This window comes from Mesoplodon mirus, assembly GCF_964341445.2.
Source record: "Mesoplodon mirus genome assembly, chromosome: 8".
In the NCBI taxonomy this organism is placed as follows: domain Eukaryota; kingdom Metazoa; phylum Chordata; class Mammalia; order Artiodactyla; family Ziphiidae; genus Mesoplodon; species Mesoplodon mirus.
The window spans coordinates 80306944-80331100 of NC_138984.1; the positions used below are offsets into that span (position 1 = coordinate 80306944).

Here is a 24157-nt window from a genome sequence, read left to right on the forward strand (position 1 = left end):
TGACATAAAATGTCAGCTTTGCTGAGAGCAGAAGATGGCAAAGCAACACTGCATCAGAAGGTGGAACAACTATTCTAAAGTGATACTTTAGATATACTTTTCTAGAACAGATTTATTAGATTACTTTTTTTGGAAAGCATTTAACCAAAATTAAATATAGTGCTCTGGAACTTAGAATAAAATTTGCACTTGCTGAAACAGAATACTTTGCATAAAAATAATCCTTTAAAAATTAGAGGAGACTTTACAGGCACGTAACTGTTTAGATATAAACAAACAGACTAAAACACTTTCAAAATTAAAGCCGTCTAGAAAATGGAAGTACCTGAAATTGTTATTAGATTTTTTTTTTTCTGGTTTTGAGCAAGAATTTCATCTCTTGGACAAAACCCTTTTGTCTGATTATTCGAGAAACTTGTGGAGTAGGAACACAGGGCTCTTATATACTTTTTTCTCAACTTAAATTTCATTTACAAAAATAGTGACGTAGTATTATGAATAAACTATGAATTAGTGACCAGGGAAATCCACTAGAACAAATTTTGTAAAAATATGGCAGATATGGAAGTTAAAAATAGAGTGGATGCAAGTACTGTACTAAAAGTGTTTGGTGTAGTTACAATGATCACTTTGCACAACTATCCCTACAGTCTAGGTAGCCATTGAGTTTCCCCTCAGTAGTGTCAGCTGGTAATGAAAACAGCAACCTCTTGTCAGTGTTGATACCCTGACTCACAGAGTTGTAGCGATGGAGAGGTCACTGTCTTGTTATAGGCACTGACCATGAGTATTTGTTAAAACAGTCAGTTTGGCATAGACCTCCTCTGGGAGTCCAGTTGACACATAAACTTTACCTTCTTAGGCTGTAAACAATTGATCACAAAGATAATTCTTTGTCTCTTTTTACTTTTGATTTTCCCTCACCTCTTTCCCTTTGCTTTCTTTTTCTGGTTTGTCTTTCTCAAACTTTTCTTTGTCTGGCTTTGTTACACTATCATAGGAAGGAGGAGAGGTGGTAGAGGAACTTCCATCTGTTTTTTCTGGGGTGGAGTTCCCATTTAATTTGTCAATAATCATGTCATCTTTTATAGGTAAGTCAATCCTCCCTTTGATTGCCTCTTTGTTATACTCACTTAATACCTTCTTTAACCTTTGCCTTAAAAGATAACATCTGAAATTACGCTGAATGATAGCAGCAGATACCTCCTCTTGTTTGCGTTTCAAAGTGGTTGTAATGGGCTCATAGGAGACTTTGGAGGGGTTCGATGCCATGAACCGATCTTCCATTTGTATTCGAAGGGCATCCATCTCTCCACTTTCACCCAAAACACGCTTTGTAAAGGCAAATAAAATGTCGAGGCAGTGGATCCTGTCCCCACTGACCATGGGCAGATCCATAGCAGTGAGCTGGACTTTGTTTGGTTTTGCTACAAGAAGAGGAGGATCCAGGGCAGCTGCAAAATCAGAGAGTTTGCTATATTCTATAAATTGGGTGGCATCGGGATCAAACTTCTCCCAAACCTCATAGAACATCTCAAAGTCATCCTCACTCAGAGGCTCTGCACTTTCTTCAGTAGCAACACTGAAGTTCTCCAGGATGACAGCGATGTACATGTTCACCACGACCAGAAATGATATGATGATATAACTGACAAAAAAGAAAATCCCCACAGATGGGTTCCCACAATCTCCCTTAACTGAGCTGCCAGGGTGAATTGTGTCAGGGTCACAGTCAGGCGGTGCACTGTTGAGAATAGGTGCTAGCAATCCATCCCAGCCAGCAGAGGTGGTAATCTGGAACAGGCAGATCATGCTGTTGCCAAAAGTTTCAAAGTTGAACATGTCATCAATTCCAGCCTCCTTTTTAACATAGGCAAAGTTGGACATCCCAAAGATGGCATAGATGAACATGACCAGGAAGAGCAGGAGGCCGATGTTAAACAACGCAGGCAGGGACATCATCAAAGCAAAGAGCAGCGTGCGGATCCCCTTGGCCCCTTTGATCAGACGCAGGATTCGGCCAATCCTGGCAAGACGGATCACTCGGAACAGGGTAGGGGACACAAAATATTTCTCTATCAGCTCAGCCAGAAACATACCTATGGAACAATACAGAAAACAGCTAAACAGTGAGTATCTTATGCTTATATGAATGCTTTTTCTTTGCAAGGTTAATGAAAACAACAAATTTGTTATGAGTATAAACCTTTACTGTTTGGATCCACTTCCTAATATTACCAGTGAAAGGTTATAGAGTTTTATTTAATAATTCTATAATGTCATAAACCAATATGGACTCTTGCAAAATCCTATAAGTTAAATAATCTCACATAGTGGTATGGCATTTTAAGATTATATACACCCAATTACTATGAATAGTTATCCTCGCATATGAAATGTGCCAACAGCAAACAAAGACTATTTCTGAAATCTTCAAATATATTGTTTTCTTTTTTTGAATAGTTAAATTCTTCAGTTAGTGGAAAATGAACAAGAGTGTTGAACTTTAGATCTATACACATTATGATTCTCAGATCTAATTTCCATGTTACACAGGTGATAGGCTTTGGGGACTTTTCCAACAACTGCACTTCTCTGTAAATAAACCATTCTTACCTACAATGGAGAGAATCACCACCACAAAATCAAAGATGTTCCAGCCTATGGTGAAGTAGTAGTATCTGAGGGAGATAAGTTTCAGCACAAATTCTCCAGTGAACAGGATAATGAACACAAGGTTGATCCGGGACAAGACTAGAGTCATATATTTGCTCTGGTCATCAGTTTCTACCATCATGGTGACCATATTGAGGCAGATAAGGATCATGATGCTGATATCAAAAACTTGTCTGGTTACAAAATCAAAGACCATTCCTTGGAATTTGTTCTAGAAAGAGAGGAAGGAGAAGGTTAATATGCATATTTCATAAATATTGATCCATAAAATTGCAGATGAAGTCCTTATACGTATGGCCCATGGGATGTGCACCCTTCTCACATTACCGCAAACAAATTTGTATAAAAAAGAGCAATAAATGAAAAATGTCATATGACAAAAACAAAATATAATTGTTTTATTTAGGTCCCATGGGAAGACAGAGCTGAATAAAACATAAATTGGTGGCAACTGGTTGCTAATGTGCATGGGCTTTGCTTGATTTTAATAACTATGATAATTTTTACAAAAAATAATGACAACTAATAATGAAGATTTACAAAGTAGGTTAATATAGACAGACTTTTAGATGGATGAATATGCCAATTCATTTATCAATGCTTTAGGGATTTTGAATTATAGCTTATTTCTGTCCATCCCTCAAAATATCTCAGTTGTTTTCTATTTAATTCTGCCTCTTCTAACTATAGTATTTAAATGACATTCAGTAAAGCAGGTATATGCCCTTTTGTGTGCCCTGCCTTACATCCTCCCTCTGCCCTGCTTCCCCTCCCCCTCCCCCCGCCTGCACCTACTCCAACTACTCTTAAAAATAATGCAAAGTGAAGTCATTTATAGGATTCATGAGACCTTGTCAAGTCCCAGTTCTGGCGATTACAGGCTTTGTGACTTTACATACAGTATATACCTTCTTTGGGTCTCAGTTCCTTATTCCTTACCCATCTAAGAGGATAGGTGATTTAGAATACAGCTCTGTGAACATAGTCCACCATCTTTATGACTTTCCACTATAATGAAGCTCTACAGAGTATGCATTCTGAATAAATCTTTTGTGTGTGGGTGTATTTGCTGAAACAAACTATTTTGATGATACCCTTTTCCTTTCTAAAAACGTTAAAAATACTTTCTAGTCATAACAATGGAGAGAACAAATAGCATAGAGGGAGCCCATGGGTGTAGAATGGGAAGTCTGGAAAACTCCATCTACTTAAAAGGACAAGAAGGTGCCATGTAACGAGATCAGAGGAGCTGGAACCAGGTGCATTGTTGGCAGCAGTAGGTGGCAGCAGGAGCATGAACCTTACTTTGGAAGCAGTTATTGGGAACCTTGACTTGGAGGTTTTCAACTGACAAACTAAAGAATACTGCCTTGTCTTTAAGAACTTAGTAATTCTTACAGTGTAGTAGTTGCAAATTGTGTTACACAGTATGTACTTTACAATTAGGTCGTATTATATATTGGTGATATCACCTAATATGTTCTGATCCAGAGCACTGCCCAATTTCATCATATGGAAATAGGGCTTTGGAATGTTAAAGAAGATGAGTAATTCTTACTGCAGGCCGAGGTATGGGTTTCTGAGGTTTCTTGGACCCAAGTTTCTTCATTGCATTGTAATATTTTTTTTGTTCCTCTGTCATAAATATGTCTTGACCTCCAAAGTAAAGACATAGTATAAAACTGGTTACAATCCAACCTGTATTACAACAGTACTTTTACAAAAGTATTTCTGAGTCTCTCCTTTAATCCTTTTTTTTTTCAGTTTTTAAATGGATATTATCCTGCTTCATATAGATTTATACTGCTTTTCCCTTTTATGTGAAATTTTGAGTACCTTAACATTATGTAAAACCCATAATCACATAAAACTCTGATTAGTACAGGATTCTAATTTGATTATATTACATTTAGAAGGAAGCTCAGGAGTCTCAAATATATTTTCATGAAAGAAAAAAAATCTTAGTCCATTTCAGTGTTGACAATTTTACTTCTTTATTCAACACTTTTTGAGCACTTTCTGTGTCTTAGACAGTGTACCCAGTATCAAAACTACATAGATATATAAGACACAGTGTCTATATGCAAAAAAACAAAAACAACCCAGTACTTCAGAGATAACAATAATCTGTTTCTGAATCTGTTCCAAGATTCAGAAACAGCCTTTATATAGGGGAGTACCCTTAAGCTAGACCTTAAAGGATGATTAAGGGTTTGCTAGGCAAAGCATTTTAGGAAGAGAAAATATCCTGTGTAAAGTCATGGAGGGAGAAGAGCATGCCTTGTTCAGAAAAGGGCAGAAAATCCATGTAGCTGTGTATGTAGCAAGTGATAGTGTTAATGGTGGGTGGGTGGTGACCTGAGGAGTAGGGAAGTGCATATAGAAAGTGTGGTGTGGGAGAAGATGAAGCAGGAAGACTGGGTGGAGATAATTCCTGAAAGGCTCTGTAAGCAAGGGTAAAGCATTGAGGCCCACTGGATGTTTTGAAGCAGTGGTCATATTTTTGAGTCAGAAAGACACTACAGCAGATCTGCAGAGGATGAATCTGGAGAGGAGCCACGAGTTAGAGGCTGGACTCCTCTGCAGCTGAACTGACCATAGTGAATAGAAGACAATTTAAAAATGATCTAACTCTGTCATGACTATGAGTGTCCTGGTTATTTGGATGTAAAACAGACAGAACCTCAGAATGGAGAAAGGTGAGAGCTGAGGAATACTTATCTTCTTTTTCTGTTGGTTGAAGTTATCTATGATGACACCAATGAATAGATTCAGAGTGAAGAATGACCCAAAGATGATAAAGATGACAAAGTATAAGTACATATACAGATTTTCTTCATATACAGGCTGAAGTTTAACCTAAATAATATTGAAAATATTAAATAACATTTAAAAACACAATAAATACTTGAGCTAAATTAAAAATTTGGTGAGTGTTATTACTTACTATAGAGTTATTTTTGCCTTGACCTGAGATACTGTTCTGCAAAAGCAATTCTTTTTTCAAATTAGTATGACCTAGTATAATGAAAATTTGTAATTTTACGATTGTTCTTAAATCTATTTTCCCATTGTGGCTTACCTGTACGTATTCTTTAGAGTAAGTAGCAGTGTTATAAACAAGGCAAACATTTTGAACCTGTTATTAGTCTTACTATAATTTTTTTTTGCAATATTTTCTCCTTGGGTTTGGAAATGCTAGCTCTTGGAGATAAGGCTTTAATAACAGAACATCAGATTCTAAGAGGAAAATTCAGCATAAACAGATATGTCCTGAGGAACTATTTTTATTCCTATTTTATAAATTGAGTTTCCCTGAAACTTGCTTGCTTTTATCATGATATTTTTGGAAGCTGCTTCACAGACTCTGGTTTATCATACTCTCCAGGGATAGGGAGAGACAAGTTACTTCCCCACTGAGCAGCTTTCCCAATCTTAAGAGTCTCATTTACTGGACCAGTCTGATTCTTCTAATCCATGTGGTTAGATATCCTTTCATATTAGATCTATAATAGACATATGTTAACCAAAATATCATTTATATTGAAGTGAATTGGCTTAAAAAGAGAATTTCTGTATGCAGTTATAAATGTTCTGATTGCTTCTAATATAAAATTCTGGGCCTTTCAGTTAAATTATCACTATGGAAAAATCTAGTAGCTATAAATAGTATTTGAGTGAAACTTACATCTCGTGAATCAACAGCTGCATACATAATATCCATCCAGCCTTTAAATGTGGCCTGTAAACAACATATATTTGAATTCTGCATAAAAACCTAATCCAAGAATATGCATTTTACTATATGAAAATATGATAGTGTTATTAAATATAACTTTTTGTACAATATTATGAAATATTCTACAAAGAGATTGAAATGGATTAAATGAAGAAATGAAATTGAAATAGAACAAGATTTTATTTCAAAACTGGAACTCTTTGTTTGTCTTGGAAGGTATTCTATTTTTTCCTACACTAACATGTAACTAGGTGAAACTCTCATCTCAGTCTCAAATCCCTTTCAAAAGGTAAGCTCTATGATTCAAACCTCTGGTGTGTTTAAACACTAAACTGTTTTCATTAAATTCTTGATTAGTTAATATACTGTCAGTTAAGTCAAACTAATTAAATATTACACATTTTGAAATCCACTCCATAAGATTTGCATTTCCACACATAGTAGAACTATACTCCTTAGATGTTGGTACAATTAATTATCTGTACATTATCTGTACAGTATCTGTATCTGTGTATTAATTGATTAATACATAGATTAATAATCTATACATTTACTTAATCACTACAATAGATATGTTATTTTAATGCATATAATTGCTTCTTTGGCATTTATTGCTACAGAAAATTAAAAATGGTAATAGCACAATAACACTCAATAATAGAGCAAGAAAAGACAGGAAGCAGAAATATAAAATCACATTAAAACATATTAACAACTGAACACTGGAGAAAATACATTTTAAAATCACTGCAAAACATCTTCTTTAGTCAAGTCATGCTAATAGTACAGGTGTTACCATCAACTACTTTCATGCTATCAGATATTAATCACTCAAAGAACATCAGAGAAATGATCTTACTTGAAACATTTTGAAAATGTATTCAAAACTCATACAGTAGGCACTTACCACTTGAAGCAATGCGAGATAGCCAGCGCCAACATTATCAAAGTTTACTTTCACATTTTTCCACCGAGCTTTCTTGCCAAGAGCCTGACAATCACTCAAATTGTTAACTTCACTAACTTCAAACATGTTACCAGTTGTCGTGTTTACACAGTGGTAGAACTTGCCAGCAAACAAATTCACACCCATGATGCTAAAGATCAGCCAGAAGATGAGACAAACCAACAGTACGTTCATGATAGAGGGAATTGCTCCAACAAGAGCATTCACAACCACCTAGAAGAGGAGATAAGGATAAGGCAGCTTACAAATCGTTAAAATGGAAACCATTTCTTCCATTATTTATTCAATATAAAATGGGTGTGAAACGAGTTAAATAAAAATCTAGGTGGACAAGTTTGTTTCTTCTGATATTTTCTAGGACATATTCGGTAGGGGAAAACAGTGACACACTAAAGAGCTAAAGGATTTAAAGAAAGCAAAATATGCCAAAGTGTGAAAAGAAATAAACAAAAACCTGATATAGTAAGATGGAATCAGAAAATGTTTGCTGGGGAAAAAAAGAAAAAAAATAGATGTATTAAATACCAACAAGAAATAATCATCATTCAACAATACATGTTAACTTTCAAGAATGTTCATGAATAATTGATGATTTGAAAACATGGTTAAACAAACCCATTACAGATAAACAAAGTATTAATAATGCCTTAAATCTGTATCACCAGATCAAGTTAACTTTTGATGAAGAATGGTATAAGGAATTTACAAGGTCCTTTTTCCCCATATTGATAATTCCTAATTTTAAAAAAGAATATTAAATTAGGAAATGAGATGGAATTTATCTCTAGACATAAATTACTGAATGTATTCCCATTATTATTGATCCATATCTCTTAAATGTTCACTCCAGGGCACATGTTACTTCACCAACCCAGGCCAACCTATTTCATGAAGGAGAAATTCAGTCATCTTTCCTCTAAATTCAGAAGAGATTAATGTGTATTTTCAAATCTCTAGTGATTTGTATCTTTTCTTATCTAATTAATCTAGCTCATACTAGGACTATTTTGTTAAGCACTTATATTAAATGAAACGATTGTTTTATTTTAAAATACTGAAACATTATTTTAGAAATCAACACCAAAGAATTTTAAATTAATATCAAACCCTGAAATCCAAAATTGTAAAAATTTCTTATGCTACTTGAATCTTATTTCTTTTAGAAATTGTCATATATATTATACTGAAACCAGGTTTTCTTGGCTCTAAAATGTGTGTAAAATGACCTCCCACAAGTTCTCTTATCAAATAAATGCATACCTTTTACCATATTTTATACCTAGAATGCCATATGACAAAATTAAAAATGCCAAACTTAGAATAGTTTTCAGATTAGAGCAAACTTGGAAGTTTTCTATTTTGTTCAATTGCTCTCTCCCCTCAAAAATGAATTATTAATATGAAAGCATGCAGCCAGATGAAGGCTTAAATAATGTGAGTGATGGTAAAAGATTGGTGTGGAAAAAACTTGAAATTACATAATCATTTTTATTAATTTTGTCTTGTGACTTTATTTATCAAGTAGCAATGAAAGAAAATTATAATGTAAAAGCAAGTATTTCTTTGCTTACAGTGCATCTGGAGAGTGGTTTCATTCTTCCTAGTGACTGAATCTCAAAGTCAAGACTGAAGTGTTTTTATCGCTTAAACAAACCACCTCCTAACATAAAAGCCCCATGGCCTAGAAGAAATTCAGTATCCATGTGCATTTGCAAGCTGGATTAAACAAAGCTGGCCTTTGTGCTAAATAGTATTTTGAGGGGCGTGGCAAGTAGATGTGTATATAAGTGTGTACTTTATGTTTAGATGCATAAACTATACACTAAGGAAGAGAGCTGGAGAGGAAAATACAAGTGCTAATGGAAGAAGTGAACCTCATTCAGAATGCTCACTTAAAAGGGAGATCTATGAAACAAACCCCAGGGGTTGCCTTCAATGCATAGTTAATTATCCTAACCCCTACTTCGGTTGCTTAGGATATATAGATTTTGTCAGAGGCTACAATTTAGTGCTGTTTTCTTGTACAACAACTTTTATTACTGATATTAATTGAAGAAGTAGAGCACACAAAAACCATTCTATCTTTCATTCATTACTGGTAATTTTTTAGAAATCAAACTACCTATTGAGAGGAAGAAAAATCTCCTCCTAGGATGAATGTCAGTAGTAAATAGTCATTATAAAATGCATAAGCAATGAAAAGAAATAAATGGCAACACATAGTTTTTACTTATTGTGGAAATATCCTTGAACTGTCACCAGAAGACTTGGATTCTAGTTCTAGTTCTGCCACAAACAATTTTTGAGGGCCTGTTTTAGTTTCAGGAGGCTAGGCTCAGTGATCCTTAGGATTTCTGCTTTGAAATTTTGTAATTCTATGAAATATCAGAAAAGTATGGCAGCCCTCTGTATCTAAATCATTACCTATACTTAATGTTTTTTCAACAATGCGTTTTAATTAATTAATTTATTTATTTTTTGGCCACGCTGTGTGGCATGTGGGATCTCAGTTTCCTGACCAGGGATTGAACCTGTGCCCCCTGCATTGGGACCCGGAGTCTTCACCACTTGACTGCCAGGGAAGTCCTTAATTTAATTTTGACATGAATCATAAGAGAGCCTGTATTTTTCTTACCCTCATGCCTTCAAACCGGGATAAAGCCCTCAGTGGTCTTAAAGCTCTTAAAGTCCGTAGGGATTTGATGGCACCAAGTTCTGAGTAACCAAGAGCATTGGCTGCCAAGCTAACCAAAGAAACCTAAAGAAGAAACAAATATCAATCAGTCCACCAAGAAAATATCTATTCTTTAGTGCCAACCAAATAAAACTTCAGACATACCTTGGCAGCCTTCATATTCCACATAGTGCGATCATCTTACACTGCCAGCCTCATATCATATTATTGCTTTTCTTATCAGTGAAACTGGAGTCTTTGCCCATTTATATAAACATCTGTAAACCCCTCCAGTTAGATTTACCCATGGAGCCCTTTTCAACCTGTGCATACACCACTGATGATTTGGGATTTGATTCAAAAGCCATATGCTCCACAGATCTGTGCTTAATATCATTGATTAGAAATCATGCTTTACTTCCAATTGTAATATCTTGGTTATGTGTATTGGAGGCATTGACCATGTAATAGAGTCAATAGGTTAGATATCTTCTCTCCCCTTCCAGGTCACATTAACTTTTTATGGGTTGAGATGAAGCATTTTACTTTTAATGTTCCTAATAATGTCTGGTTGAATATGTTTTAGTCAATATATGTTGGATAAATAAAAAAAGAAGAAAATGTAACCTGGAAAAACATTTTATCAGACCACATAGTTTCATAGTAATGAAAAATATTTTATCTAAACTACTGGACTTAAAATTTATAATACAGTACCTCTCATTCAGAATGATAATACATCTTTCTGATATTTACACAAATGCTAAATTTTACTTAAATATATGAAAAGTTAAAGAAGACATGTCTTTTTTGGGAGGAAGAGACTTTATTTTCTTTCAATATAATAACATTTATTGAAAATTTACTGTATGTTAGGTTCTGTTCTGAGTGTCTTACATGTATAAATCTCAAGAAGTAGGTACTATTACTTTTGCCTTTTCACCAGTGAAGAAGTTGAGTTTCCCCCACACTCCCCCCCTTCAAAAAAAAAAAAAAAGGATGTACAGGTAGAAAGAGGTGAAGTTAGAATCCAAGCGATCTGACTTCAAAACCATATCTCAGCCTTTTTCCTCCGTTATCAAAAATTCATTCTTAATCTGAACCACAGAACACAGAAAATGACTTGTATGATTATCTTCTCAATTCTTGCAAGGGTTGTATATTACTAGTCCTCTTCTTGATGCATCGGAGAGAGGTTAATTTACTACATCCACTGGATGGCTTAAGGGTCATGGTGTAAAGGTGACACCAAAACCAGAACCGAGACTTTACAGGCAAATGGAGCCACTGTCCCCCCATTATTTAATTTAATATACATCTCGCAGAATTGAACAGAAAAATAAATGACTTAAATGTTAAACTTCACTAGTGGCAGTATAATTTATCGAGCTATTCATTTCTGTCTAGTGTTCGCTGTTACAGAAGAGTGGAAAGATGAGGAAGGTTATTATTAGAGAACGCACAGGCTTCTATATTCTGGGCTCATTTGCGTCCGGAAGCATTCACAGCTTCTTTAAGTTTCTGGAGCTGCTTTCTGAAGACTTCCCTCATCTTCCCAACCAAGTCCTGAGACTTGGGCATTTAAAGGGAAGTGGCTGCAAATTTCTCAAGACCCTGATGTAAGGAAGCTCACGCTTTGAAAGGAAAAGAAAGGTAATGGTCAGAACGAGGAGGTTCTGGAAGAATACAAGTTGTGGGTTCAAAGCTGAGAGGTACCACTTGCACATGGGCGGCTCTGTCTGTTGCTAGAGAAGCTGCATCGTAGTGAACTGCCCTCTTTTAATGGACTTACGTCATTTTGTGTAGGACAAAAACTCATCTTATGAGTTAAGTATTGTGAAAAACTTAATATGCTTTAAAGGCAATTTTGAAATAAATAATTTTAAAGATTTTCAACATACTTAAAATTGGAAGATGATGCCTTATGTTGGTAGGGTGCTTTACAACTTACTTGATCTTTTTCACTCATTATCTGTGTCTGAGAGTAATCAAATGACTAGTCCAAGAAAAGGTAGCAAGGGGCAAGCACATAACTGGAATTTCTGTTTTCAAGTCCAGTGTTTCCCATCTCAGCAACTTTGTCCTCAACCTTTCAATACACAGTGTTTTAATCTTAGTCTCATGCTAAACACAAAGGGCATTCTTCCTAATGTGTGCAAAGTGTAACAGAAACTCTTTGCCAAAAACTGAATTTTTAGTACAAATTTACATGATTCTAGATACCTTACTACCCAGAAAATATATGAAACCGCAGGGGGTGGTTTAGTTGTCATCCACACCCTTCCACGGTCCTGTGGCAGTTGAGACTGAGAAGGAAGGGAATAATGCAGGAGGAAGTTGACGGTTCTGAAGAAGACCCTGGAAGTCCTGTGATTGTTTAATGAACTAAATGATATGAATTTATTTCCCTTAAAATGGCTAAAGATAATTTTTAAAATTCAGTATAAGCAGTTAAAAGATTAAAACTATATGATCACCTCCATACATCGAGATGATACATTTCATTGCAAAACCTTGCTTAATTTTTGCTGGAGAAATTTAGAAGCATTCTCACTAAAACCAGAAATAAAAAAATATGTCCACTACCAACATTATTGTTTAACACTTTCTGGAAAAAGAAATAAGAGCTATAACAATTAGAAAAGTGGAAGAAGCCATTATTTACATATATGTTATTGTTGACCTCAAAAAATCAGGGGAATAAAGTGAAAAACTATTATAAACAATAATATAATTATTTTCGGTTGTAATATATTTTTTCATATTAATTTTTTAAAGTTTATATGTGTCTTTTGAAACTACACAAACTTTAAAATATTAACAAGGAAAAATAAAAGTATAAGAATAATCTAAAATATTGTTTTAAAAAGAAGAGCAATCAGAAAGGACAAATTCCACCTGATATTAAAGCTAATTATAGATCTGCAATAATTAAAGCTGTCATATTAGTAGACAAATAAGTGAATTAAACAAACCCAAATTAGACGCAAGGCATACTGGCATACCAAGATTTAGCACATAGAAAAGGGTAGCATTTTAAATGAGAGGTGAAAGAAACAACAAAAAATGAGAAACCATTTTGAGGAAGATAGAATTGGAGTCTCACCTCACACCTTACACCAGAATAAGCTCCAGACTGATCAAAAATTCAAACATAAAAATGGATGAAGAAACAAAACTCAAACAGTAAAGCTGAGGGAAAAAGCATGACAAAATGTTTTAATAATCTTTAAAGCAAATGGTCTTCTAAGCATGAGAAAAACCAAAAAGGGAGAAAAAGGCTGATAAATTTGACTAAACCAATATGAAAACATTTTCACATGACACAAAAAAGCGTGAGACAAAAGCCCAAATCAGCAAAATAGTCATACCACATGTGACAAAATAGTAAATTTCCTTAATGTAAAAGGAGGTCCTATAAATCAGTAACAAAAAGGTCATTAACCAAATAGTATAACATACAAATTCCCTCTAAACTTTCATTTTAATATATTTGTTTGAACAGCATATTTATTTATACTCCTTATTGAAATTTAACTCGAAGGAAAGCAAAAGAATACAAAGAGAATGCAAGAAGAGATAAGAAGGAAGAGAGTTTTAAAAAAATTCTGGAGTTTGAAAAAATAAAGCACACCAGAATGATTACTTTCTCAGCAGAGCAAAAGCAGCAGCAGAAACCCAAGTGCCTGAAGAAGTAAGTTAAATTGTTCCAATAGACTCTGAAAAGGCTCTGGACATGGAGGCCCTGTGTTCTTCTAAAACAGGCGGGTAATGGATGACACTGAAAACAGAATCGATTCAAAGTCTCTGTATAGGGAAGCTGGGCATTCTTGAGTCCCTTCACCCACCCCTCTCCAGCCCTGCCAGAGAGCAGAATGGAGTAATACTCCTTCACGGCTTACAAAGTAAAATCTGTATTTGTTACAGAGGTCAGAATGTAGCAACAATAATCCACATTGTGGTTGGGTTTCCTTGTGAGACCACAAAAGCCTCTTTAATACATCATGCAATGGAGGGTTTTCCATTAATAGTACCATAGGGTTTAAATAGCATGTGGACTAACTCAGTATTTCCTAGAGAAGGGCACCTAGAGTTTCAGATTGCTAAGTGCATACCTCCTTCCTTCTACTCCAGAACAGTCGGCTAAGCAGCTTCTAAAAAGGGGCTCAGGTGATGGTGAGGGAACAGGTACAAATCTTCCATGGAAGTGGTGGCAGAGGGCTCTTAATGAAGATGGGAGGTTGGGGATACTGGAGATGGCAGGATTTGATCAGCGGGGATGGGTAAGGTTTATGGTAGGAATGGAGTGAAGACCATCCAGCGTCTGAGAAGTGAAGAGCAGTTCGTACGCAATGTCAGTCAGGAATGAAAGTCCTTACACTTTTATGTAAGGGAAGTCTGTAACTCAAGGCTGCCTCTTTGCTTTTGACATTCTTCTACTTTTATCTTAGGCTTTTATAGTTTATTTATTTGTCTATAACTTTTTACATGATTAGAAAATTCATAATGCTCACCAGACATGTAAAAGTGAGCATCTTGGTAATTATGGTATTTGTGGCAGAGGGAAACTGGAGATAATCTAAGTGCTCATTCCTGGGGAATGGATGAGTAAATTCTGGTGGTGCATCGCTGGGGACTGCACTGTGGCATGTAGACACCATGGGTTCCATAGGAATTTCATTGAAATATTCCAAACCATTTTTTTAAAAATGAGGACTTTAGGGCTTCCCTGGTGGCGCAGTGGTTGAGAGTCCGCCTGCCAATGCAGGGGACACGGGTTCGTGCCCCGGTCCGGGAAGATCCCAGATGCCACGGAGCAGCTGGGCCCGTGAGCCATGGCCGCTGAGGCTTCGCGTCCGGAGCCTGTGCTCCGCAACGGGAGAGGCCACGACAGTGAGAAGCCCGCGTACCACCAAAAAAAAAAAAAAAAAAAGAGGACTTTGAATCAGGTGATTTCTAAGTTTACTTCCTTGCCTGGAATTCCATAATTCAGTAATTTCAAGATGATTAAAGCAATATAATGCTATATGTTATCCATGTTGAGAAGATAAATCACAGTATCTTTACTAATGGAGGCATCATCTTTAATCAAGTACTCTACTGGTAAAATACTGGTAAAAGTGCTAGTCTGATTGATAGTGAACATGATTACTTATGGGGTATGTAACTGTGAATCTGTCCTTAGATTTAATTATTGTTTTTTTCCTAGGAAAATAGGAATTGTTTTTGACATTTTACTTAATGAACATATGTTATATAGTCACTTAATAGCTAAGTAATTACTCCGTGTCTCAGTTTCCTCATCTACAAAATTGGGATCATAACAGTGGATACCTCAGTGGTCATTGTGATGATTAAATGAATTAAAGCAAAGGTTAATCGTTATTAATATTATACATGAGAGCCCTTATCTGCCTTCAGTGTCACTGCTTAGAATCTTAGCAGTGATGAGCTGGTACGACATCCCATGGGAAGGCTTTTAGAAAAAGAAAGAGACATGTGGATTTTCCTAAGGGAGGTATTTAATGAGGTCATGACTAGAGGCAGGGAGAACATTTATAAAGCAGCTCAGTGCTTTGTGACCACCTAGAGGGGTGGGATAGGGAGGGTGGGAGGGAGACGCAAGAGGGAGGACATATGGGGATATATGTATATGTATATCTGATTCACTTTGTTATAAAGCAGAAACTAACACACCATTTTAAAGCAATTATACCCCAATAAAGATGTTAAAAAAAAAAAAAGCCATTGCTTGGTCCAGTTAGTCACTGTGATGTTGGTATGTTGTTGAAGAGGAGGGTCCAGACCTCCAATTCATTTTTTAGTTGGTAATTTGAAGTAGAATTTGCTGATTGATTGACTGTGAGGGGTGAAAGAAAGGGAGAGGCTGAAGATGACATTTAGCTTAGCTTCATAAATATACCACTACCAGACTAAACAGGACATTCAGGAAGAAATGCATGACTGGAGGGAAAAAATAATGAATGTACTCAGTCAGGAGGGGAATCAGTAGGTATTATCTAGGAAGCAATTAGAAATGTGAATTGGGGTTTAAGGAAAGACCAGTATTGGCTAAAAGTCATAATCTTTTAAAAACTGGAATATAGAATTTATGCTGTTAAGTTAACAGGATTATCTCTTTAAACCTAGCCAGTGAAAAAATTTTCTTATTAATAAATTGATAATGCTAAAAGAATTAAATTCTTCCTGAAAAGGAACAAAGTGAGTCATTCCTATTAGGAGACATTTGTAGAAAAAGCCAAAGCACATACTAGACTGTTTACATGGAAGTATGTTTGAAGAGAGATCAGAAATTGATATGAAATGACAATAATTTATAGCTATTCAGTTCCTTTACCTCAAAGTTTTTAATTTAATCAAATATTTCCACAAGAGCTCCAGGTGAAATTCAAGGCAGGTGTGTCCATATTAACAAGGCGTCTTATTGTTTTCATTCACCACCACCAAAGGCAGCCACCTTCAGAGTGTAATGTGGGAACTCTTTGACTAGTGCAACATGACATTTTACATATATCTGTGCTCTGTTGCAAAATATGGGGCAAAGAAAGAGCACAGTGCTAGACAAAGGTACCTCTGACCTAATAGCTGTGTGGCATCTCTAAACCTCATTTTATCAGTAGCAAAATAGAGATAAAAATAAGAATTACATCACGGGATTATTAAGAGGATTAATAAATACTGTATAATTAAAAAGAGATATTGATAATGAGGTTGGTAATGTAGGGGTTAGGAAGCACAGCCATTAGAGCCAGACTCTCCTTGGTTACAAAATCCAGCTTAGCCCCTTTCTTATTTACTGTGTTTACAAGTAACAACTTTTCTTTGTCTTAGTTTCCCCATTTGCAAAATGAGAATAATTATGGTTTCTAACTCATAGAGTTTCGAAGATTAGATGAATTAACATATGTAAAGTGATTTTAGCAGCAATTATACACAGTAAGCATTAAATCAGGGTTACCAATTTTCTTTATTATTAGGTAAGGCTCTGAATTAGTGCTATTCCCACAGTAAGTGTTCAGGAAGTGCTAGGCATCTTATTGTGGCTACTAATATTAATAACAATTCTGGCTTCATTATTGAGGAAGCTGATATGTCAAGAATAAATATCAAGAACGGCCAGGATCACCAGATTCTAGAGGTTGATGGCAATTGTAAATACATATTAGAATCAGAAAATGTCCCTATTCTGCTTTTGTTCACTTCAGCAGAGCAGCTGATGAGGATTCTAAGGAGCCCTTGAGCAAGCAGGATGTCTGAGTAGCAGACATCAAGCATCTCATTTCAACCACATCAGCAACCTGTGCTGTCTGTAAAGTGGAAATCACTTGTGGACAATAAATATTTCATGATGGTTGAATCTTTACCAAGAGTGTGTTTTGGACACATTAGCACCTTAGGATAATTTAGAACCAAATTTGAAGTTGTCATGATAGATGCTCAATGAATTTTCTTAGGGATGACACTTATGCAAAAATCCATAAGGACCACAAGAAATGTGAATTTTTTTCAGTAAATTATGATCACGTTTAATTCATTCTATGGATAATAATAGCATTTAAAGTATAGCTTGTATAGTTATAATACAGGCTAGTTTGGTTTTCATATGAAGATAGTATCTTTTGCCTTTGGATAGGAGAAAATAATTATACAGAGTTAGAAAAAGTGGTCCATCTAGTGTGGTATTCTGACAACAAAGGCATGTGTTAAGTTGTCCTACTTGATTCCAACCTGAATTATCATACTTGCTGTCTCTACCTCCTCGCCTCCATTCTTCCTCAATCTTACCAATATTTCTAGTACTTTATCCCCATACTTCCATGAGACATCTCTTAACCATGACAGCAATGACGTTCATTCTACCAAATCTAAGTGTCATTTCTCAGTACTCATGTCATTTGACCTCTTTGCAGCCTTTGACAAAATTGATCACCTCTCCTTTGGAAAAACCCAACTATCCTCCTCTGGGCTTCTGTGATACCATGTATATTTTGTTTTCCTTTTTCTTCTAATTGCTACTTCTCAATCTAATTAACTGGTTCCTTCTCTTTTGCCCAACTTCTAAATGTTGAAGTGTCTCCAGAGTTTGGTCTGGACTCTTAAAAGTTTGTCAGCTTGCATTCTCTGCCTAGGTGAGCTAATCCAGGTTCATGATTTCAAATGTCATCTCTTTCCTGATGACTGCTAAATCCATAATCAGGTGTTAGATTCTCTTCAGAACTCGAGACTTGGGTAAAACTCACCGTGTACTCTTGAATGTCTAATTGGCATCTCAAACTTAGTACATCCCTCTTCCACCTACTGTCTGCTTGCCCTGTCAAGCCTGTTTTCTGACCTTACCCATTCCAGTTAATGGTTTCATCTTCTACTCATTTGTTCAGATTGAAAGAAACTCTGTTTATTGAATTCTCCTTTTTCTTCATATCATATATCCAGTTCATCAGTAAGTCTCGTCACCTTAGTCTAAGACATAATCTTCTCTTTCCTAGATTATTAGCACAGCTCCCTAATTGGTCTCCCTGCTTTGACTTTTTTGCTGTTCCTTCACCATAGCCAGATGTGATAATTTAAAAACAGTAGAACAGATCCCTGCTCACCCTTTCTCCCTTGAGTTTCCCATTGTAACTGTAATCAATATACATTAAATTACATAATATGTACAATATACATTAAATTACAGTAAAACATGAACTTCTTACCATGGCCTCTAGGTGCCTTTCTGAGTTCAGTGTCTACTACTTTTGCCCGTGTTTTATCATACACAAGCACAACAGTTTTCCTCTGTCTCTTGAGTGTCCCTGGCTCATACTTCGGCACCTTGAGATTGTTCTTCTCTATCCCCTCAGGTCTTCAAATAACTGCCCCATTGTTATAGACTGAATGTTTATGTCCCCCCAAATATTCGTATGTTGAAACCTAATCCCCAGTGTGAAGGTATTTGGAGGTGGGGTCTTTGGGAGGGTATTAGGTCATGAAGGCAGAGCCCTCATGAATGGGATTAGTGCCCTTATTTATAAAAGACACCCCAGAGAGCTTGCTTGCCCCTTCCTGTATATGAAGACACAGCGAGAAGACTGCTGCCTATGAATCAGGAAGCAGGCTCTCACCAGACACTGAATCTACTGGCACTTTATTCTGGGACTTTGCAGCCTCCGGAACTGTGAGAAATAAATTCTGTTGTTTATAGGTCACTAAGTCTATGGTATTGTGTTACAGCAGCCCACAGGCACTGAGACACTCTTTCTCATCATTTACCTCATCAAAGACACCTTCCATAGAGACTCTGGGTAAAACTCTCCTGCTCCACACTCTGCAGTCATTCTCTATCCTGTTATCTTGTTTTCTTTCATAGCAATGATCACCATCTGCTTTTATCTTATTTTTGGATTTTATTTGTTTACATCTTTACTGTCTGTTCCACTCTCTCCTAGAGTGTTAGATCCTGTAGATCTAACAGGGCTTGATTTGTCTTGTTCATAGCTTCTTTATCTAAAATAGCATGTGGCCCTTATTAGGTGCTCAAAATATTTATTAGATCAATGAATGAATGTTAACGGAGGTTGGAGAGATAACCCAATACCTTTATTTTTAGGTAGGGAATTGAAGATAGATAAATTTTACATAGATAAATTTCTCCAGGTTTAAAAGTGTATTTCTTCTGGTTTGAAGTTACTTCACTTATACTTCAGTTTTTGGGGTTTTGCTTTGTTTTGTTTTGAGCTTTCTGTGACTGCTTAGTTGGTATAGCAATATATCTTATGGACTGTGAAACCCTTTTAAGTATGTTTTACTTGTACTTTCAAAAACTGTTTTAACTCTATGTTTACTTTAGCTTATTGGACCCAGTGGTCTGAGAACAAGTTGTTAGTTGAGGTTACATGAATTCACACATTTTAGTCCCTGCTTTGGGAAAAAAAGAAGATAGACACATTTAAGATTACATAACTTGCCCAAAGGTACCCAGTTCCATTTTACTAATTTAAACTTACTAAAAGGGAAGTAATTTGGGGGGCACCATTCTTTGACATTATTCTGTAGCTAACTAAGTGTCTATATTAGCTTTGTAAGGATTCAAACATGATACAAAACCTTGACAGATTTTTGCATCATATTTATTTCTTCTATATGAGGGAAATACATGGACTTAAGTACAATGTAGTAAGTGTTTCAGTGAATGTAAATTTTTCAGTAAATGAAAATATTTTAATAAATTTCAGAATTTTCTGGAGAAGTTCTATCACATTTGTAAGTGATCTTCATACATGACAAAAGTTTTTTGAACCAGGGAATATTATGTGTTTCGTGTTCCATCATTTCAGGGAAAAGCTGGAGATCATAAATGCTGAATTCCAAAGCCAGTATGAAAATATAAATATAACATTTGTATGAGTTAGATAAGAAATCTATAGGGTAAAGGAGCACTGAATTGAGAATTAGGAAATTAGGACACTAATCTCAACTTTGTTACTAAGTAGTTGTGCTATCTAAGGAAAATTCTTCAAACTGAGGCTTTAGTTTACAATACATTGTTTAGAAGACTATATAGAATAGAACATAGATATTCTTTAAGGTCCATTCAATCTGCAGAATATGAAAATATTAAACTTCCCTGTTTGGAAGCTTTTCAGGACAGTATTGAGATTCATCTCTATTATTCATTAAAGACCAGACACGGGAAGTTGGAAGTCATTTCTGATCTATTAATAGTGACTTGGCACCAGATTTCTTCTCATCTCAAAGGGTTGAACACATTTTGGTTATAGAACTATGAGTATGTATGTATGGGAGAAAAGGGAGTAGAATTTAGATAGGCCCACACTTGTCAAAGACGATAAAAAGAATGAATGCACACATAATGACAATCATTGATTCATAGTGGCAAGCGTTAGAACTAAAAATAAAGTGCTTTATGATTGCTGGGAAACAGCTAGAGATAGTGCTTAAAGCAACTTTTTGAGGTGGAGGAGGCTGAGAAGCCTTGTACAATGGAACATCACAGACTACAGAGGACCAGTTGACTCTCATTTTGCTCCAGTGCCTCTCCATTGCTTGGAATAAAAAAGTAGGCTGCAAGTTAGACAGGTCTTGTTATTGGCAATGTTCCTGTGACTATTCACCTCAGGGTAATCAGATTCAGAACAGGGCTTCTACACCTATCTCTTTTCATGGTAAATATTTCATTAGCTACTGAGATATCTAACTACTGATTTAAGAATGGAAATACATTTTATTGTCCCTGTGGGTTTGTGGCTGAATGAATACAGTGCATAGGTTATTTTAACATTATTTAGTAACATACACTCTAGTAAGGGATTAGAGTGCAATTCTGACAATTCCTGGCCCCAAATATGTCTTGATTTTACCTCCTGGAGATATTTTTTTTCAATTGAACTGTTAATAAGCTAGATCTGTCAATTAACAGATTTTTAGCTATTCCTTACCTTGAGATTCTTAATTTTCAGAAGAAGAAGAGCTATTTGCTTGTGTCCTAGAACAACTCTCTCTGTGTTTTCTCTTACCACTGTTCACATTTTTAGGACCTTTTCTACTGCTTTCCCATGAGACTTAACTCATTTTTGCATTTTTTTGTAGTTTTTTAAAAAGATAATTGCATAATTATGTCAGAATTAGTGAAACTAGGGTCTAATTAAAGTCAAGGTTTTAATTATAGAAATATATGAAATGTCAAACTTGCGTCTTTTAAGAATAACTTCATAAAAATCACTTAGGATACTTACATCGACAATCAAGAAATCTAGCCAGCACCAGGCATTAGTGAAATAGGTTTGAAATCCATAAGCTACCCATTTGAGAAGCATTTCCAGGATGAATATATAAGTGAAGACCTTGTCAGCATATTCTAGCATGGTTTTGATAGTTTTTCGTTGTTCAATGTATATATCTTCAAAAGCCTGTGAATCAAGAATGCTTTTATTTGAATGGCTTGCCTCCACCAAATACTTGATAAAATTCTTAGTAGAATGCTTGCCACAAAGCACTAATTTGATAAATATTGGCTAATATCAGACAAATGTGGAACCAGAAGAAATCTAAAGACTAAAACTAATGGAAAATGTTGGCAAGAAAATGTCAGTATCTTTACTGATTTAGTTTGTGCTTTCTTCTCTGCCTCTCACCCCAAAATCTGTATCTCAATTACTTCTACAAAGACATGCTTTTAGAGAAGTACTATGAACTCAGAAAATATCTAGAAGTTCTGTTAATGAGGGATAGACTTGGCCTGTTCCAACCTTACTTTCATCAGTTCTCTGAATGATATGGCTCATTTTGAAGGAATAAATTGATTAGATATAAAAAATACACTTTTAGTCCATAAATATTACCATGATTACTTGGGAGAACTGGATGGGATTTGACATGCAAGGTAATGTAGTTACAGAATGTCCCTGGAAATGGTTGTCTCAGTAAGGAAAACATCTGTTAGAAAAGCACCAGACGAGAAATTCCATCTGGCTGTTCATGGTTCTAATTTATTCTGTAATGAATTTTGCATAGTCAAACCCTGGGTGCCAAGCTCTGCAAGGTACAAATATACCTCTTGTTTTGCTCCTTAAACTAAGTGTATGCTTCTGGTATTTTTGGAGATAAGCTATTTCACTAGAACCTGATTCTTGCCAATAATGCGTTGCACTTACCAAAGCACCACTACTGAGAAGGATCATGAAGACAATGAAAGTCTCAAACCAGTTGTGTTCAACAATGCTATAGCAGGTTTTCCGCAGATTCCACCAGACTTTTCCTTTGCCTTCTTCTATACTTACTTGACAGAACGGAAACTTTTTAATACATCCTAAAAGATAACATTAAATATAATAAATTAGAAAAATATATTTCAATCTTAAATAGGAAGAAATAAACTTTGTTGCTCCCTCCCCAGTCCTAGTCTCAGATCATCATTTTATACAGCAACTGGCTACTTCATTCCTTAGTTATCTTCAGCATCCCTCCTGTATAGTGAATCATTCTCAGACGTACATATCAGCCAGCTACCTAGAATCAAAGAATTACTTTACCAAGAGCTGCTTGAGTATAAATGGTTCCATTCTTTAACACTGCTTAGGATCTCTCTTTGCCTCAAGGCCAATCACGGACAAGAACATCTCTCAGGTTTGGGGGAAAACTGCATATTCAAATTGTTTATTCATTTTTTGATGTAATCCTGGATTTTTACACACTTCTTTTCACACAGAAAATTCCCCTGTCTCCCTAGGTATCATCCACTGTCAGTTTTCCCAAGCTATTTATTTTCAGCCTCAGTGCTTTTCTTAGTCACACCTATGACTCATCTTGTCAGTCAGTATCTCTCTTCCTTTGTCCTCCCGCTCTTAGCTTTCATGTTATTTCTAACTTCCATCCACTCTTCTGCTCTGAGTTACTACTTATGGGATTCAATCCAATCACACTGAATCAGCAAACCTTTATTGATTTGTGTGCTAGCCACTGTACTGGTCACTGTGAGAATAACTGCTGGTCTTCCTAACAAGGCTCTAGAGCACATCTATATCCCCAAACAGCTCTGGTCACAGCCCAAATTAACCACATTTGAAACTGTTAGAGATGGAGTGTAATTATTGCAGCATCTATAAATCAAATCACAACATTGCCAATGAGGTCTGAAGGGATTGCTTTATCAATAATGAGATGATGTTCCAGAATGCCATTTATCTTCTAGGGTTCACTTCTCTACATTCTGGAGGAGGAAAAAAAGGATGTATCAAATTATCTTAATTGTCCAGGCACAGTAGCTGCTATAGTATAAACAGGAAATACAGATAAATTAACTTTTTGGAAGAAAAGAGGAAAACAAAGATAAATATGCCTTCACCATTTCTTTGAAATATTTCTTTCAAATGAGGTATATTTAGTCTCTGTAAGGAAAGAAGGGAGATTGCATTTAACCATATTAGAGCTTGTTTACCTTCAGTAAAACAAGCTTCTGGCTTAAGGTCTTCCTCGGGTTCAGTTTCAGCTTGTTCACCTTCTCGGGGCAGAGCAACATCAACTGTACTTCCTTCAGATGAGCTGGTTGCATTTAATTTCTGGAAACAAAACCCCATTGCAA

At 35.7% G+C, this 24157-nt stretch overlaps 1 protein-coding gene across 1 annotated transcript in view; it reads right to left on the reverse strand.

The window, feature by feature from the left end:
• Nucleotides 1-242: 242 nt before the first annotated feature.
• LOC309809369 (sodium channel protein type 3 subunit alpha-like) overlaps nucleotides 243-24157 on the reverse strand; it is a 112362-nt gene continuing 88447 nt past the window's right edge. The window contains 10 exon segments of the mRNA XM_082630424.1: nucleotides 243-2099; nucleotides 2617-2887; nucleotides 4235-4339; nucleotides 5398-5535; nucleotides 6365-6418; nucleotides 7323-7595; nucleotides 10018-10140; nucleotides 21813-21986; nucleotides 22731-22885; nucleotides 24014-24134. Coding sequence (XP_082486550.1) covers nucleotides 904-2099; nucleotides 2617-2887; nucleotides 4235-4339; nucleotides 5398-5535; nucleotides 6365-6418; nucleotides 7323-7595; nucleotides 10018-10140; nucleotides 21813-21986; nucleotides 22731-22885; nucleotides 24014-24134 — 2610 coding nt within the window. The 3' untranslated portion in view covers nucleotides 243-903.